Genomic DNA, 15873 nt, shown 5'->3' on the forward strand with positions numbered 1-15873 from the left:
TATGGGCCTCTGTCTGCCGGCGCCTCCGGGTCTCATACATAATCGTACATACCTAGGCACATATATCATATACATATTCCTAGGCATATATGTATGCTGTACATATATCTATATATATATATATCAAATTTAATCGTTTCGTGTATTCCGATTCGAATTTTTTTTGTTGCTTTAAGTGTTTTGGTTTTGCGTTTTTCTTTCCTTTTCCGCGTCATTTCAAAATCGGGCCCAGTCTTTGAGCCGAGTTTTTCACGACTGCCTGGCTGCTGCTTTCTCAATCCTCCCGCTGTTGGCTTTTTTTTTGGTTCCATGGCTTAGCTTTTGGTTTTTTGTTTAGCCTTAGCCACAAGACACAAGCATATACCACACAAACAACGCCATAAACGCCATAAACGCCATAAACGCCTCAACCAAAAAAACAACAGCCAAAAAACAGTTGAGATCCCGCTGTAGCTGCTGCATCAGTCACCCAGCAATTTGCATACGAAATCTAAAGGGCTGCCAGCACCACCACTGTCTTTTTGATGAAGTCCGTTCTGCCCAGCGACCTGCCCCTCGTTGCTCCTCCGCATCCTTGAGTTTTTCGGTTGGCCCGTTTGTGGCGCCCAAAAACAGCCGTCTTGTGGTTGTGACGGCAGGAAGAAGCCAAAAAGAGACCGCACAGTGGGTTTTCAGGGACATACAACCTACTGAAGAACGCTTTAATCAAAAACAAGAATTAGATTTATATATATTGAGAGGGAAGTACGTTTTTGTAAAGGGAAATTCTCCAATTTGATAATATGTATTCAAGTAAAATACAATTTCATAACATGATTTATTGAAATAATGATAATGACTGAGTTATTAAAATTTTCAAATATTTTTTAGGCCAATTTACAAGTGATTTTAGATAGCTTTGAAATGTCCTATTAATCTATTGGTTGATAATTTAAGGGATGCTAGACAAAGGAGTCGTTAGCTTATCAGGGCAATTTGTTAAAGTTACTTAAGAATATTTTAAAAGGGAATAACTGAGCCTGAATTTTCACTAGACTTATCGATTCATTTTTGAGAGTTTTGGTGCCAATGTGCTCTCTCGTTGGCAGCTGACAAAAGATTTTAAACTTGGCCAAAACAATCATTTATCATTGGCATTGTGTTTGCGTCTGTGTTTGTGCCACGGCGGCTTTATAACGTCACATGCAGAACAGAAAGGACACGCGTGCTCTCTCACCCTCACACACACACACACACAGACACACACACCGAAACAAATGGAAGGAATCACCCACACATAGACAGCGCAGCCCTTTAAAGTAGGCAATGGAATTTTTTTGGGCCGCTGCGCGCCTTTCTCGGCAAACTTCATTTTTCGGTGGCTTTGTTTTCCTCGGTTTCCTTCTTTGTTGTTTGCTTTTGCATGCCCAGCTGTATAAATTGTTTGTTTATATATGTTGTTCGCAAAATGAATTTGTTTTTGCCGCTGACTTTTGCTTTCCATAATTATTCCACGTAGTTATGTGCAACTGGCAATTGCATTGTCTAGCATTTTTTCAAATATTTTTGATTGATTTTGCAATTCTGTTTGACAGACTTATGTTACAGACCATTTGAGTGCAGGTTTTTAGCCTATTTCGTTTTGTTGGCGGTACATTTTTGGAAGCTTTTTGTCTGGGCAGCTACCTTTTTGAGTTGGAATTTTTTTTGATTTTGGCTTGGGCTTTTTTTATAAACAATCTTATTTCGCACAGGCAGCAATTGTACCATACAATCAACATTTCTGTGATATTGTGAGCCCTCGAAGTCATGCTGTATATACACCCACACCCACACCCATACACACACCCACACCCTCACACGCACACTCACAAACACAGACAAGCCTGTGAGAATGGCAAACAGAGTATAGATATATATATGCATATATGTTCTTTTCCACTTTTTCGTTTCTTCGATTTGTATTTAATTGTGAATTCAATTAGTAAATATTGTTAATGAAACCAACACAAAACAAAAGAGAACAAATTATATCCGAATTGGCAGCCAAGCAATTCAAAAATCCAAAATCTGACATCCACTTATCTCTTTACGTTTTCGAGTTTTAAGTTATTTTCCTAGAAGCAAAAAAAAAAACAAAAATAAATATCAAAAACCAACAAAAGCAGATAATATGAAACAAAAACAAAAATCATACCGGGAACAAATTTTTTGTTTACAGGCTACCTGAAGTGTACAGAGTTCGAGTCCGTGTTAACTCGTAAGATAAAATGATTTATTTCCCTCCTTAACTTAACCCCCACACTGACACACTCCCACACGAACACACACTATTACACTACTACACCGTCCAACACACCAACAGAAGATCCCAAGAACCCAAGTGAACACAAAAACAGATTCTAATAGCCGTCTACTAGCTAGTCTACAACTAGATTCTGTCTATAAATACTGATATCAATGTAACTCTCCACAACTGCCTCTAAATATCTCTATAGCTATCTCTGTCTTCGCCAGCGCAAGCCTGCCAATTCCTTAGTCCTTTCTTTCAACTCCTTTCTTTTCCCAGAGCCCAATTTGTGGGCTCACACTCAATTTTGTATCCCTCTTTTGCTGAAGCTCGTTATCTAAATGTGTTTAATACCTAACTACCTCAAGCGCTATGGTCACTTGGTCCTGATTTTTAACAAAGAAGCCACGGAAATCTCCAGACAATATAATTCACTGTCTAAAAGTATGCTACGATATATTTGAAAACCAGTAATCCGTGGAATGAATACCGAAGGACCACGTAATATATTTCCTAGCATATCTTTTTGACTTCTTCGACTTATAATATCTCCAGTGATTTCTTTACGTATTTTACTAGTCATAAAAATAACAGTGACCATGGCGTTTTAGATGGGCTGACAGAGGAATAAAAACTCCACTGCCCAAAGACCTATTTCCCTCTTTGTCACACACACAGTACTCTACTTAGCCATCACGATCCACCACACGTTCGATAGTCGCCACACACCCTATTAGTAGATGTATATCTATATACTTGTATTAGTAAATACTTGGCCATACGATAATACGAAATACGATTTGTTTTAATTCTAACGTCTAACAAGCTAACTCTTTATCTGTCTCTTTCTCTTTGTATAAGTAATATTTGAAGATATATGAATATATATACATATATATAAACGAAATACCAAGCTATACTAAATATAAATTAAACTATACTAAACTATACTAGACAATCACTCAGCATCCTGCTCTTGTTTACCCCCACCCGAAAACACCATATATATTCACTCTGTTATCCAGCCTACACAACTGTACCAAAAGCAAAAGCCCCTAGTTAACCCGTCTGAAGCCACATTTTATTTGCCACCTAGTTTTAACCCTTCTCCCATTTATATTTTTAGCCAAAACCCCTTGATGTACGCTCCTTTTTTGTGTCTAGAGTTGTTGATGTGTCACTACTTGAACCTGATCTCAACTGCTAACTAAACCACACACACACTTATGTGTTTATATATAGAATCGGGGTCAAAGAGCAGTTCCCCCTCTTCCTCTTCCCCTTAGCCGTTTTGTTTGTGTTGCATTTGCCAAATTTTTGGTTTCGTTTTGCAATTTTCTGCTTTTGTTTTCATCATTGTTTGGGGTTCTACACACAAATATATATGACATGTTTTGGGAACCCTCTCCCCGAAAAGGAGAAGCAACAAAAGCACACAAACAAGCGAAATAACAAGCATACCAATTAGCAACAACATATATACATGCCAGAAACGTGTACCATTTCTCCTTTCATTCGGTTAAAGTCCTGGGCGAGAGGGATATAAGATCCTATTTTATTTCAATTTCGCCGAAATGAAAACTGTCTGTCGGTTCGATAGTTGCGATCATATTTCACTTTAATTAAGCTGATAGTTGCTTGTTTGCTTATACCTAATTAACTTGAGGGGATATCTCAGATTCTGATGCACCTTTAAGCCAATAAAAAAAAATAAATAAATATAAGCTGAAAGGCACTCCAGACTATTTATATTTACTTATAACATTAACAACTTGTTTCATAAATAATCTATATGAATTTAAACCTTAATACTTATTAGATAGAGCTGGGTAACTTTTAGTCGGCATTCTCGAAATGTACGATTTTCTATTTTTTTGAATTTTTGTTTGTTTATTCACCAAGTTAAACAACATTTTGGGGTCCACAAATACACACTCCAAAAACTCACAGACACACACACACACACTCAAAATACAGTACAGAGGAGCACAGTGCAGTATAGTACTTAGTAGAGTAGAGCGGAACACACACACACACTCAGAGCGGCACACAAGAAACGCACACAGGCACACTTTCCCCGCACTCACACACACACTCACGCTGTCTGAGTGCGCCTATGTATGTGTATCTCTTGTAAGCTGAACTCTTTTTACAGGAAAAATCATCAGTTTCTATTGCAAAGGTATTTAAAGCTGCCCCTGCTTCATTCGCCCCCCTTTCGCTACCTCGCGCTATCCCCCTCTCTCTCACACACACACACAAACACACATGGAAATCAAGTACAAAAATTACACACACACATACATGAACAACTCCATAAAGTTTAGCATACACTGAAGCGTGCGAATTGTTGCGAACTGTACAAAGAAATGGAAGGAAAAAGTAAGAAACAGGAAAAGCGAGCTGGGAATATTTCAAAATTCACTTGCAATGCCGCTTGCCCCTCGTCCTCAAAATGTCATTGCCGTGCTTGCACGTGCATATTAAACACATTTTATTGTCACACGCACACGACAACACTCAGGAACACACACACAGGCACAGAAAAAAAAAGAAAACACACGCTCTACGGTTGACACTTGGTTGAGGAAGACATTTTTTGAAGTCGCGAGTTTCCGGCGCGTCGGCCATTTTGTGGCAACATTGCGCGTTTAATTTAAATTGCTTTGGCGTTTTCATTTCCTTTTTTTACGAGTGTGTAGTCTTCATTGCTGCCCCTTCTACGTTTTATCTCTCTCTTTTTTTTTTGTTCCCTCCTGTGCTCCACCTCTTTGCTTGTGTGCTTCTTGCTTTTTAGTTGGCGCTTTGTGGCTCGCTTATGTCTCACTCTCTCACTTCCGGTACAGTTGTGTCCTTCTGTAATCGTGCTCAGTGTGACCAGTTTCTACTATGATTCACCCCTTTCTCGCTTCTCGCTCTGTGACTAGCTAGATCGCTCTGTGTAAGAGAACTACTTCTCACTTCTCGCTCTTTCAGCTCGCTATTCGCTCTAACTTCTCGCTCTCGCTTAAAGCTGTTGCTAATCGCTCTCGCTAACCGCTATCGCTGTCTTTCACGCTCGCTTACCTTATATCTGTCTCTCTCTTGCATTGGTCAACCGTGTCTCACTCTGTTCAGTTCTGTTTAGCTCTTTTGATTTGCCTCACGTATATTCGAATTGGCATTGTCTATCTCACTCTAATTAGTTGAATGTTCTCGCGAATCAACGACGAGACTCAGCACCAACCAAAATTGATTTATCGATATCATTTACTTGCTTTATTTTAAACACATCTGTCTACGTAAATCTCGATGTATATGTTTACGATACGCATTGAACATACAGATTACTTATATGGAACTACGATTACGGATTACGATTATTAATTGTTCTCTTTGTGCTCTCTCTTTATCTCTCTCTCTCACTCTCACTCCTTCCTTCTCTCTCTCTATGTCTCAATTTCTATCTCTTTCTCTCTGGTGTGAACTTCTCTTTCGTACACTTTGTTTCTTTGTGTGCTGGATGTTCTTCCGATCTAATCTGACAATCGCATCCCATAACTCTCCTAATTATCTGTACACATCGCACCCCTAGCCTGTCGCAGTACTACGAGTTCTCCAAGGATCAGGACTACATCTGCTCCACGCCCAACGATTCGGGAATGCATCTCTGCGGGAACTTCCCGCCGTATCGCATCGGTTCGCTGGTCTGCAATGGTAAGTCCCCTCATCCCTACATACGTATACCCATTCCCGTCCCCATCCCCATATTCAAACCCATCCCCAGTCAACGTCAATTACATTAACTTTAAAGCTAAATGAAGTGCAAATTGCGCTGTAATCAAATTTGATGGCATTTTTAATTGCCCTCTCGCTGTCGCTTAATGACAGCCAGAGCCACCGAAGCAATCACAATTACAAACAATACACTTTCCGCCCCATCTTCCCATCCCGCAATCCGCAATCCGCAGGGGAGGCCAAGCTGTCCGACTTCAATGAGCCGACGAACACGTCCTGCGTCAATTGGAACCAGTACTACACCACCTGCAAGCAGAGCGGCGAGAATCCCTTTCAGGGCACGATTTCGTTCGACAACATCGGGATGGCCTGGGTGGCCATATTTTTGGTGAGTAGTATCCCTACCCTGAAAAATAACTAAGATAAGAATTTATTATATTATCATTATAGTTTTATTTAATTCAGTTTAGACAGTTTTAGACCGTGTTCACGTTGAGTTTCAAAGGCATTGGATTAGAGATATATTCGGCAAGCCGAAGTTTATATATTCTTGCGGCTGTTACAAAGATTGAATATTCTGTATTTCGACTTCCTTGCTTAAAGCAAAGAAAATTTGTGAAAGAAAAGTTAAGGGCTAAGAATTGCAGGTTTTTGGTCAATTTGCTGCAAAGTCATTTTTCAAAATTTCGGGTTTGATCATAAAAATGACAAAAAATCGAGCAAAAAAAAAACAAGATTTAAACACAGATTTTTAGAGAATTAATCCACAATCATTTATAAGTCTTTTAAATCTAATGTCTTTAAGAACAGTTATGGGCTGAGTAGTGGAGGTTTTTCTTTTCTGCAAGGCGATTTAAAATATAATAACATAATAAAATTTATAATTACCCTCTGCAAGGGTATATAAAGACATTAAAATAAATCACTTTCAAATTTTTATTGATATAGGTCCACTAGACAATTTTAAATAGAATATTCAATTCAAAACTACAACCAGTATAATATTTTGATGTGTAAGCAATTAGTGTTCAACTTTGCTCGACAAATAGCAACAGGCGAAAAGCAGCGATAGAAACAACAAAATGTTGTATGCTAATTCGGTGTCAACTGCTGCCGCGAGGAAAACTCCCAGCTCTGCTTTCCCTAAACTAACAAAACAATCGCCACCAATTTGCATCCCCTTCCGAACGGGGACAGGGTGATTGGGATAGGGATAGTAATAGGAATAGGAATAGGAACAGTGATAGTGATACGGATGGTGATGCCGAAACTGATGCCAAAACCGATGGCTGTTCCCCCCCAGCTCTTGCCACTTTAAGTGCACTCGTCCTCCGGGGCGGGCCTTAATTGATATGCCAATTACACGGCGCACACCGCAAGCCAATCTATTGATATGCAGGTCAAATGATGTAATTAAGCCCAAATCAAGTGCACATTAAGCTATGAAACCAATAGCGCCCTATACACGGTGGTTTTCAGCAGGCAGGGGGTCTATATTTAATGGCCTCGGGGAGTTAAATTTGTATTGATTTTCGCAACGTTTTGGTTGAAACGGCTTTGAATACGAATGCTTTAATTAGTGATAAATTTCCCATTATGGCAAATCCAGTTTAACCGATCGCTTATTTATAACCATGTATGGTTTCACATAATTTCAACATTGGCATGAGCATTCTAAGTCTCTTGTAAAATCTTTTGACCTTCAACACAGAAGACGCCAGTGACAAGTCAATATATTTTAAGTTTAATAAAGACAATTGCAACACTGACTTATGAAAATAATGTAAAAAGAAAATATTGTAAAATATAGTTCAGTTTTCTACGTTTTTATTTATTATTTATTATTATTGACTTAGCTTTTGATTAAGTTGTTAGTAACTCTATTTTTTTTGTTTCCCAATTGTTAATCGAAAAGCAGACACCTTTTGATAGGTTTAAGATTGATCAGGTAGAGGCCACTGAATTTTTCGTGTTTCATCGCTTAAAGCCGCACATTACGCATACGTGATGTGGTCCGTGGCCAAAAGGCTATCCTAATTGCTCTGCCCACAACCCTTTTCCTTTTCCCGGTTTCGCTTTTCCCTTTTGGCCAACAATGGCGGGGCGTGAACAATAAAACACCAGCCATCTGCCTCAACTTTATACCTCGTATTATTTATTTTTCCTTTTTGCATATACTCGTCCATTTATATTTCTGCAGAGAGCGCACGCTAATTACGGTGAAATATTTGTTGGATTTGCAGGTCATCTCGCTGGAGGGCTGGACGGACATAATGTATTACGTGCAGGATGCGCACAGCTTTTGGGATTGGATATACTTTGTGCTGCTGATTGTGGTGAGTGTTTTTCGGCGGGGTGTTCTGAGGGATTTCAGTGGGTTAGCGGGTCAGGGGTCAGAGGACACGGTGTCTGGCGGCCTCTCGCTTTGATCACGAATTGAATATTTAATTTGTAGACGGCTTAAAGGGACTCCAACTAATTGAGCAAAAGTTGAGGGAGGGAAGGGGGTCTGGTTTTTAAGGGCTTACGGTTACCAACGATCGTTGGCCGAAAGTATGCTAAAGCAATTTGGCAATGCAAATAAGTAAATTACTTTTAAACTATGACCACACACGCGCAGCAGTTGATTCTGTGTTCAGGTGGGCGACCAAACAAAGGGGCAAAGTTTGTCTACGAAAAATGCCATGAATTTCATGAAGCTGGCAACATGTTGCAACGCCGACAGCAGACAGCAGACACTCTGAACCTTTCCTTTGCCGCTTGCCTTTCCCTCTCTTTCCCATTTTCCATTTCCATTTGCCACTTTCACATTTTCCCACTTTCACATTTTCCCACCCAGCGACTGTCCACTTTTGCCAGTGCCATCTTGGAGTGGACTCCAGTCTGTTGTGCTGTCATTTGCATGGCAGGATTTGTGCTCAGGTGTCCTTGGACTAATTAAAAGCCTTTATGGCTCACAGACACTCACACACACCAACACACACACACACACGCGAGTGGACGCAGACACAGATACAGACACACATGGGCAAATTTCATTATTTATGTTTGAAGTTTGCTCAACCTTTCTCTCTCTCTCTATCTCACACTAGCACTGTCTATATCCCTATCTCCGTCTTTGTCGCTGTTCATTTCGTGTGCAAAATGATTTTCCTCTTGCTGGCTACAACTTTTGGTATGCAAATAGTTTCCCAAACCCCCTCCCCCCCATCCAGAACTCACTCCAACTCATCTCCCTCCATTTGCCATTGGTCGTTCGCCGTGGAAGGAAATTGCTTATTTATGTTTTATGCATTTTCTGCCAAACTCACGAGTTCCAAATTAGAAGCGCTTTCTTTGTTTTTGAAATATGTTTTCAATTTAAAGTTTGCCAACATTTCGATTTTCAGTCCTCGAAATGAGAAGTACTCTTTACGAGTTGTGGATATTAGGACTTGTTCAAATGCAACTAGTGCCAGAATCTTATTTCAGAAGGATAGTTATTTGTCCCTCCCACATTCAACATCCAGCATCTTAAATTGTAAAGTTTCCACTTGGAAATCAGATTTTAAAAAGGGGCAGAACGTGAAATTTCGAGTGTAAACACTTCTTAAAACATCTAAAGTCGACCTCAATTTCACCAATTGAATTTAGTTTAATGATTCAACTTATTAAAGTAGAAAATTGGCATTTAAAACTTCTATCATTGGATGTCCTGGCAAGTAAAGAGCTGATTTTATTGCTGATGAGAACTTAAAGCGATAGTTTGAAACTTCGTTTGCAAGGTCTAGCTAAGTTTTTCAATAATTCGTAAGCAAGCTTCAGCGAATTAAGCCATACAGTCGGTGGAATCTGAAGTTTTGCGATTTTAAGACTTGAGATCCGCCTTGTAATACCCCCGTTGACCGCCAGGTGGCGTCTGCCGATCCCCCAGCTAATTGAATTTAAGTGGCTGGCTGAAAAGGTCCTCCCCGAGGACTTATCAGAACCCTGTGTTTGCTGTGTGTTTTTGCGGGAGAGCATAAACAAAGGCATGGGAAAACTTTCAGCTTGCATTTGTCGTTGTCGCTGGCAGCAATGAAAACGAAAACTTTTAAACGGAAATGCGAAAAGTTTTTCCAGCAACTATAAAAGCGCCACCTGCTGGCGCGAATTCACCTTTTTTCCCTTTTTTTCACGGATACCATTTTGGATATCCTTTTATTGCATATTTCGTGGGCCACTCTTTACTTTAATATGTGTTTAAACTGAGTTATTTTTATCGATTACAGATTGGTTCGTTCTTCATGATCAACCTCTGCCTGGTCGTCATCGCCACACAATTCTCGGAGACGAAGAAACGTGAAATGGAGCGAATGCGACAGGAACGGGCCCGGTACACCTCCACCTCGACCTTGGCCAGCAGCACAAACAACTCGGAGCCGGCCACCTGCTATGCGGAGATCGTCAAATATATCGCCCATCTGTGGCGACGCTTCAAGAGACGAATGTTAAAGAAGTACAGATTATATAAGTATGCTGCTTGTACCTTTTGATTTCATTCAATTATGTCTTTCGTTCGTTATTTTAGTTTCCAGCTTCCGTTCCCTGCCCATGTCTCTCTCTCTCTCTCTATCTCTCTGTCTCCGACTCTATCAGTCTGACTCTCTCTGTTTGATTTTATCGACCCCTCGACCGCGAAGCAAAAAGAAAAGCTATAGAAAGCTGTAGGCTTTAGTCACTTGAAACTTGATTGATTACTAACCCATTAAAGCGAGTAATTAGCGCACTAATCTCTCTCGGCAAAAAGCTTAACTCACACTGACAGGGGAACTCGAGCAGCGAACAAGGACTTTGCCCCAATCACCTGCGATTACCTCAAAAATTTCAAAGATTACTTAATTCTCATTTTGGTTTCGAATTGAAATAGACACCTCTATTTCATAAAGAGATTTCAGTTTAAGTCCAATTTCTTATATTCCTTTGTTATTCATTTTTGTTTTTACTCTCCGTTTATTATTTTAAATAATCTTATTTACTATAGATATATATTATTTTTTGATCCCTTATCAATTTAAACTCTACTTATTATTAAAGTTCGGTTATTTATATGTATTACTCTATCTGCTTGTTCGTTTTGTTCTATATTTTACAAAAACTTTTTTGAGATTGCAAACATTTATTTAAATTTCGATCAAGTAGCTTAGTTTTTTGTTTAAGCATATGTTCGAGTTTTCGCAACTTGGCTATAGCATATAGTATATGGAGTAGTGCACTTAATTTACCAGCGAGATTAGTGACCAGGGCATGAATGTGAATAGCTGAAAGTTTTAAGCTAGAGCAGTTAATTGCCAATGAGTATTTAAACCCCCTCATACACACATACAAGTATTAGGTAGTCCCCTAAAAAAGGCTTTACATTTTTTAAAAATATTTATAATAAACAAAGTACAAAGTCACTTCGAATGCAGAAAATGAGAAAATCAATTAAATCAAAAGGTTTCAAAATATGTCCCACAAAAAAAAGTTTAAGCTCAAGGTTTCAACATAAAATTTTTTTGATTTTGGTAAGGACCATTTGAATTTAAAGAATGGAGTAACGTATTTTGCATAAGTTATACACTGTGTTAAATATAAACCTCTGCAAATCTTTGTTCTTTCTGAAAGAGAAATCAATCTTAATAATGTAGTATGCCGACCCAGACTAATCAGCTAATCAAGAGCTCCTTTTTGGTGACCCATCTCTGCAACCACAACCTCACCCATCCACGTGCCTCACACAATGTTGCTGCCACACAATGATGCCACATTTAGAACAGAGTACAGAATACCGAGCTAAGCGAATGGCACTGAATCCGCAGATGGGACTCGTGTTAATTTGGATCATTTGCATTTTTGTACTGTCGTTGTCCTTAGTTCATTTGATTGAATTATGTAATTGCGATTGTTGTCTGTCTAATGGCTAAGCACACGCACACACACACGCGACATTGGCACTGACACTAATGAGAGTGCACGTACAAATGAATACCCCACCTGAAACGCCCCACACCACACCCCTCCCCCCACCCACCTTTTTAGTCGATGCACGTGCAACGAAACCACCCACATCTCCGTGCCACCTGACCCACCCAATTTGACCCCAAAAACAGAGAACACGATGTTTTGTGTACAGACATGAGTGTGTGAACCCCGCGAACTGTCAGTTAAACTTGTCGCTAATCGAATTGTTATTCCACCCACTCTGCCGCTCTGCCACCTCCACCACTGAACCACCGAAACCTCCAAAAACCCACTCGGTGGCACCACAGGTACCAGCGACAGCAGCGCAAGGAGGGCCTGCTGCCCAATGCCGACAATTTGACCTTCTCGCCGTCGCGGATCAAGTGCCATCATCCCAAGTGCCCCAAGTACAGTAATCGCAAGCCGTCCAGCATTCAGGATCAGATGATTACCGTCATGGTGCCGCTTAATTCGGCCAGCAACAACAACAATAATAATAACAACAACAGCACCAGCAGCAACCACAATGGCAGTGGCAACAGCAATAACAATAACGCAGCCAGTTGCACCACAGTGGCCCTGGTCAATGGGATAAATGGCAGCGCCGCCAGTGTAACGATGTCTTCGGCCCACCACCAGCAACATCAGTTGCTGCAACAGCAGCAGCAACAGCAGCAACATCAGCAGCAGCAGCAGCAGCAACAACACTCCTCCTCCGACAACACAGAACAATCGCTGGGCGCAGATGGGTTACCAAGAAGTTCCTCACTTAAAAAGTCCACCGCCCATCATCAATTGAAGCCCGAGGGCAGTGCCGCCGAGCAAAAGACCATATTGCTCAAGTTCCCGCAGCAAATGATTGATTCCGAACAGCTAATTGTGAGTATACCAACATTCATGCCGATCAGCCTAATCCACAAAAAAAGAACACCCAAATCGATTCGAAAACGAAAACAGTAAAGATAAACAGCCAAAGAAACAGAATATTTGTATATATATTTCCAAATTCCGAACCCAAAAAAATAGCCAGCTTACAAAAACAGACAGCATTTAAAACAGCAGCCACAAATGAAAATAATAATAATAATAATAATCTCTCATATTTGTTATAAACCTCGCTAATTCGCATAGCTGCAGTTGGGAAATTTAGGAAAGGTACTGAACAATAAATAAGTAAAATAATATGTATAAATTGCCAGCATAATTTATGAAAGAGCGCAGCACAACTTCGGTGGAACCGAAGTCTGAATGTCCTACAAAAACAAAAAAAAAATATGTAAACATGCTAACTATGACCTCTGACAAGGGCATTCAGCCTGCAAACAATAATCACCAATTATGCAAAACACATAAAAACCAATGGATAAAGAAAAAATACTTACAAATTGTAGATATAAACGATATGTTTGCATATTAAGTGCAGTTGGAATAGCTTTTTTTTTTGTTTTTGTGTTTATAAACACAGCGAATTGATTGTCCCATTGATAAGTCTGTAGCCCATTGTTCCAGCCCATTGTCCCGCCGAAATGCCCATTAATTATTTATATCATTTCGTTTTGTTTGCGTATGTAAATGACGTTTGAAAGCAGAGACAATACCCCGACCTGTGTATATGTGCATACGTCCCCCAATAAGCCCGTAATAAATGTTAGGCGTGTCGTAAAAATGGGTAAAGATTAAAGTGTCCATGTATTAGAAGATATTGGAATTTTACTAAAACAAAGAGAAACAAAGTTACGGTAAATTTTATAAACTAAATACCTTTTAAATAAAAAATAAACAAATTTTCCTTACCTTTTAAATAAAAAATAAACAAATTTTCCTTAAGTATACCAGAAGGTGAGAAAGCTTCTGAGAACCCTTCTAATGTATATCAGGTCTTGTAAATTCAATAAGAGGTGTTTCTATAGCTCCAGACCCTTGTAAGAAGCCCTGTATAATATATAGCTCTGAGATCCCCCAGCCCTTCTTGTTATGGTATCGTTACTGGAGTTTGCTTGTAGTTAGTCATAGACCCAGTTAAGCGTTCGCTTCCATTTCATTCCCTAAAAATACCCGACAACCCCCCTCAGTTAATGTAACCCTTTTAATACCATCTTTGTTCTAACACTGCACCTTCGCAGAGCCATCCATGCACCTCTGGATTCCTTAGTCCGCCCACCTCAGTCAGCCGCCGACCATCGGTGATGTTCAACGAGTATGTCCTACTGCACACGCCCCCCGCCTTAAATGCGGATCCGGCTGCGGCGGGCACCACCTCCACTGTCCCCACTACAGTGGCCACCGTTGCAGGAACGGCGGCAGCGGCTGCCGCAGCAGCGGTGGCGGTGAATGCTGGCGGCAGCAATAACAGTTCCGGACTCAATAACCACCAGAACGGTGCCAGTGGTGGCGCAAGTGGAGGAGCTGGTGCAGGTGCCGGTGGTACCACTGAAAAAGGCAACATCTTTTCCACGGAGAAGATGACGCAGGCTGGCGATGGCAGCATCTGGCAGGTAAGTTACCAACTAAAAATTAAATTTATAGTTTGGCGATCGCGTAAGTTAAAATTGGCGCCCGCGGGTGGACTCACCTTTTCAAAGTCGCTGCTTGGGCGCCAATCAGCACATTTTCCAATGACTTAAATTTTGCTTACATTGTTTGAGAATTGAATTAATACGTGAAGTCAAACCTGCAGAAAGCCCAATCACGATTTGCCATTCTTCTTACAGGTAAATTTACCACAGACCATCGGCACAATTGCTAATCCCTATGCCGATTGCTCTGAGCTCGGTATACACGATGCGATGACTTGTCAAGAGCTCTTAGCATTCTCTGTGGCCTTCTCAGCGGCTTTGCCGACGGGCCAGAGTACCCTAGAGTCCTTCTACACATCGCTGGCCCGCTGCGATCCTCACACCGCCGAAGCGTTGCGGGCGCACCACAAACCACGCTCCCTGGTAGCAGCTCAAAGCCAAACGCCTCCAGGCTCTGAAGGAGCTACTGTGATGGTTGCCTCAACGGCCGGCGATCCCGGCCAGACACTCGAACCGACAACTGTGTCGGCTGTGGTGGGTCCCATCGGCACCCAGACGGCGAACCACCGCCGCAAAGAGCACCACCAGCAGTCACATGGATCGCACCACCATCATAATAACAACAATACCACCAGTCACAGCCGGAATTATCGCTCACGGCAGGGACAGGGTAATTCGCGAGCGCGAGAATCCCGCACTCCCACCGGCAACTATATGGAGGACTATGCCTGCTGCTACGATCTCTACCAGAACGCCCTGTCGCCACTGGACGAACGGCCCAGGCAGAGATCGTCGACGACTCGCTGCCTGATCGCCGTCTACCGCTGCCTGTCGCGCGTCTGCAGTTGGGCTCGTCGCTACATCCGGCGATTGGTGGAGCAAAAGTACTTCCAGCAGGGCATCCTGTTGGCCATCCTGATAAACACCCTGTCCATGGGAATTGAGTACCACAACCAGCCGCCGGAACTGACCGCCATTGTGGAGACGAGCAACGTCGTCTTTTCGGTCATCTTTGCAGTTGAAATGCTGCTGAAAGTGGTTGCCGAGGGTCCGTTTCGTTATATAGCCAATGGGTTTAATGTGTTTGATGGCATCATTGTGATCCTCAGGTGAGTGAAGGGGGCTTGCTGTGTAGTATTTTATAAAGAAACCCAATAATCCATTTAAATATCACCTCGAAATCAGTGCCATTGAGATCTGTCAGACGTTCATGGGTAATGGAACGGGCGGCGGTGGCTCCGGCCTGTCCGTGCTGCGAACCTTCCGATTGCTCCGAATCCTCAAGCTGGTCCGCTTTATGCCCAACCTGCGACGCCAGCTATTTGTGATGCTGCGCACCATGGACAACGTGGCCGTCTTCTTTTCGCTGCTCGTTTTATTCATCTTCATCTTCAGGTGAGTTCGATTGCC

The 15873-nt window shown here is 41.4% G+C and overlaps 1 protein-coding gene across 1 annotated transcript in view; it reads left to right on the forward strand.

Annotated features, from left to right (window-relative positions):
• Nucleotides 1-15873, forward strand: part of LOC108042780 (voltage-dependent T-type calcium channel subunit alpha-1G) — a 92156-nt gene that overhangs the window by 55411 nt on the left and 20872 nt on the right. Inside the window, 10 exon segments of the mRNA XM_044461001.1 lie at nt 2201-2239; nt 5844-5965; nt 6220-6374; nt 8230-8322; nt 10237-10478; nt 12256-12826; nt 13079-13102; nt 14071-14442; nt 14659-15572; nt 15649-15858. Of these exon segments, the coding sequence (XP_044316936.1) occupies nt 2201-2239; nt 5844-5965; nt 6220-6374; nt 8230-8322; nt 10237-10478; nt 12256-12826; nt 13079-13102; nt 14071-14442; nt 14659-15572; nt 15649-15858 (2742 nt within the window).

This window comes from Drosophila rhopaloa, unplaced genomic scaffold (assembly GCF_018152115.1).
Source record: "Drosophila rhopaloa isolate 14029-0021.01 unplaced genomic scaffold, ASM1815211v1 contig_3, whole genome shotgun sequence".
In the NCBI taxonomy this organism is placed as follows: domain Eukaryota; kingdom Metazoa; phylum Arthropoda; class Insecta; order Diptera; family Drosophilidae; genus Drosophila; species Drosophila rhopaloa.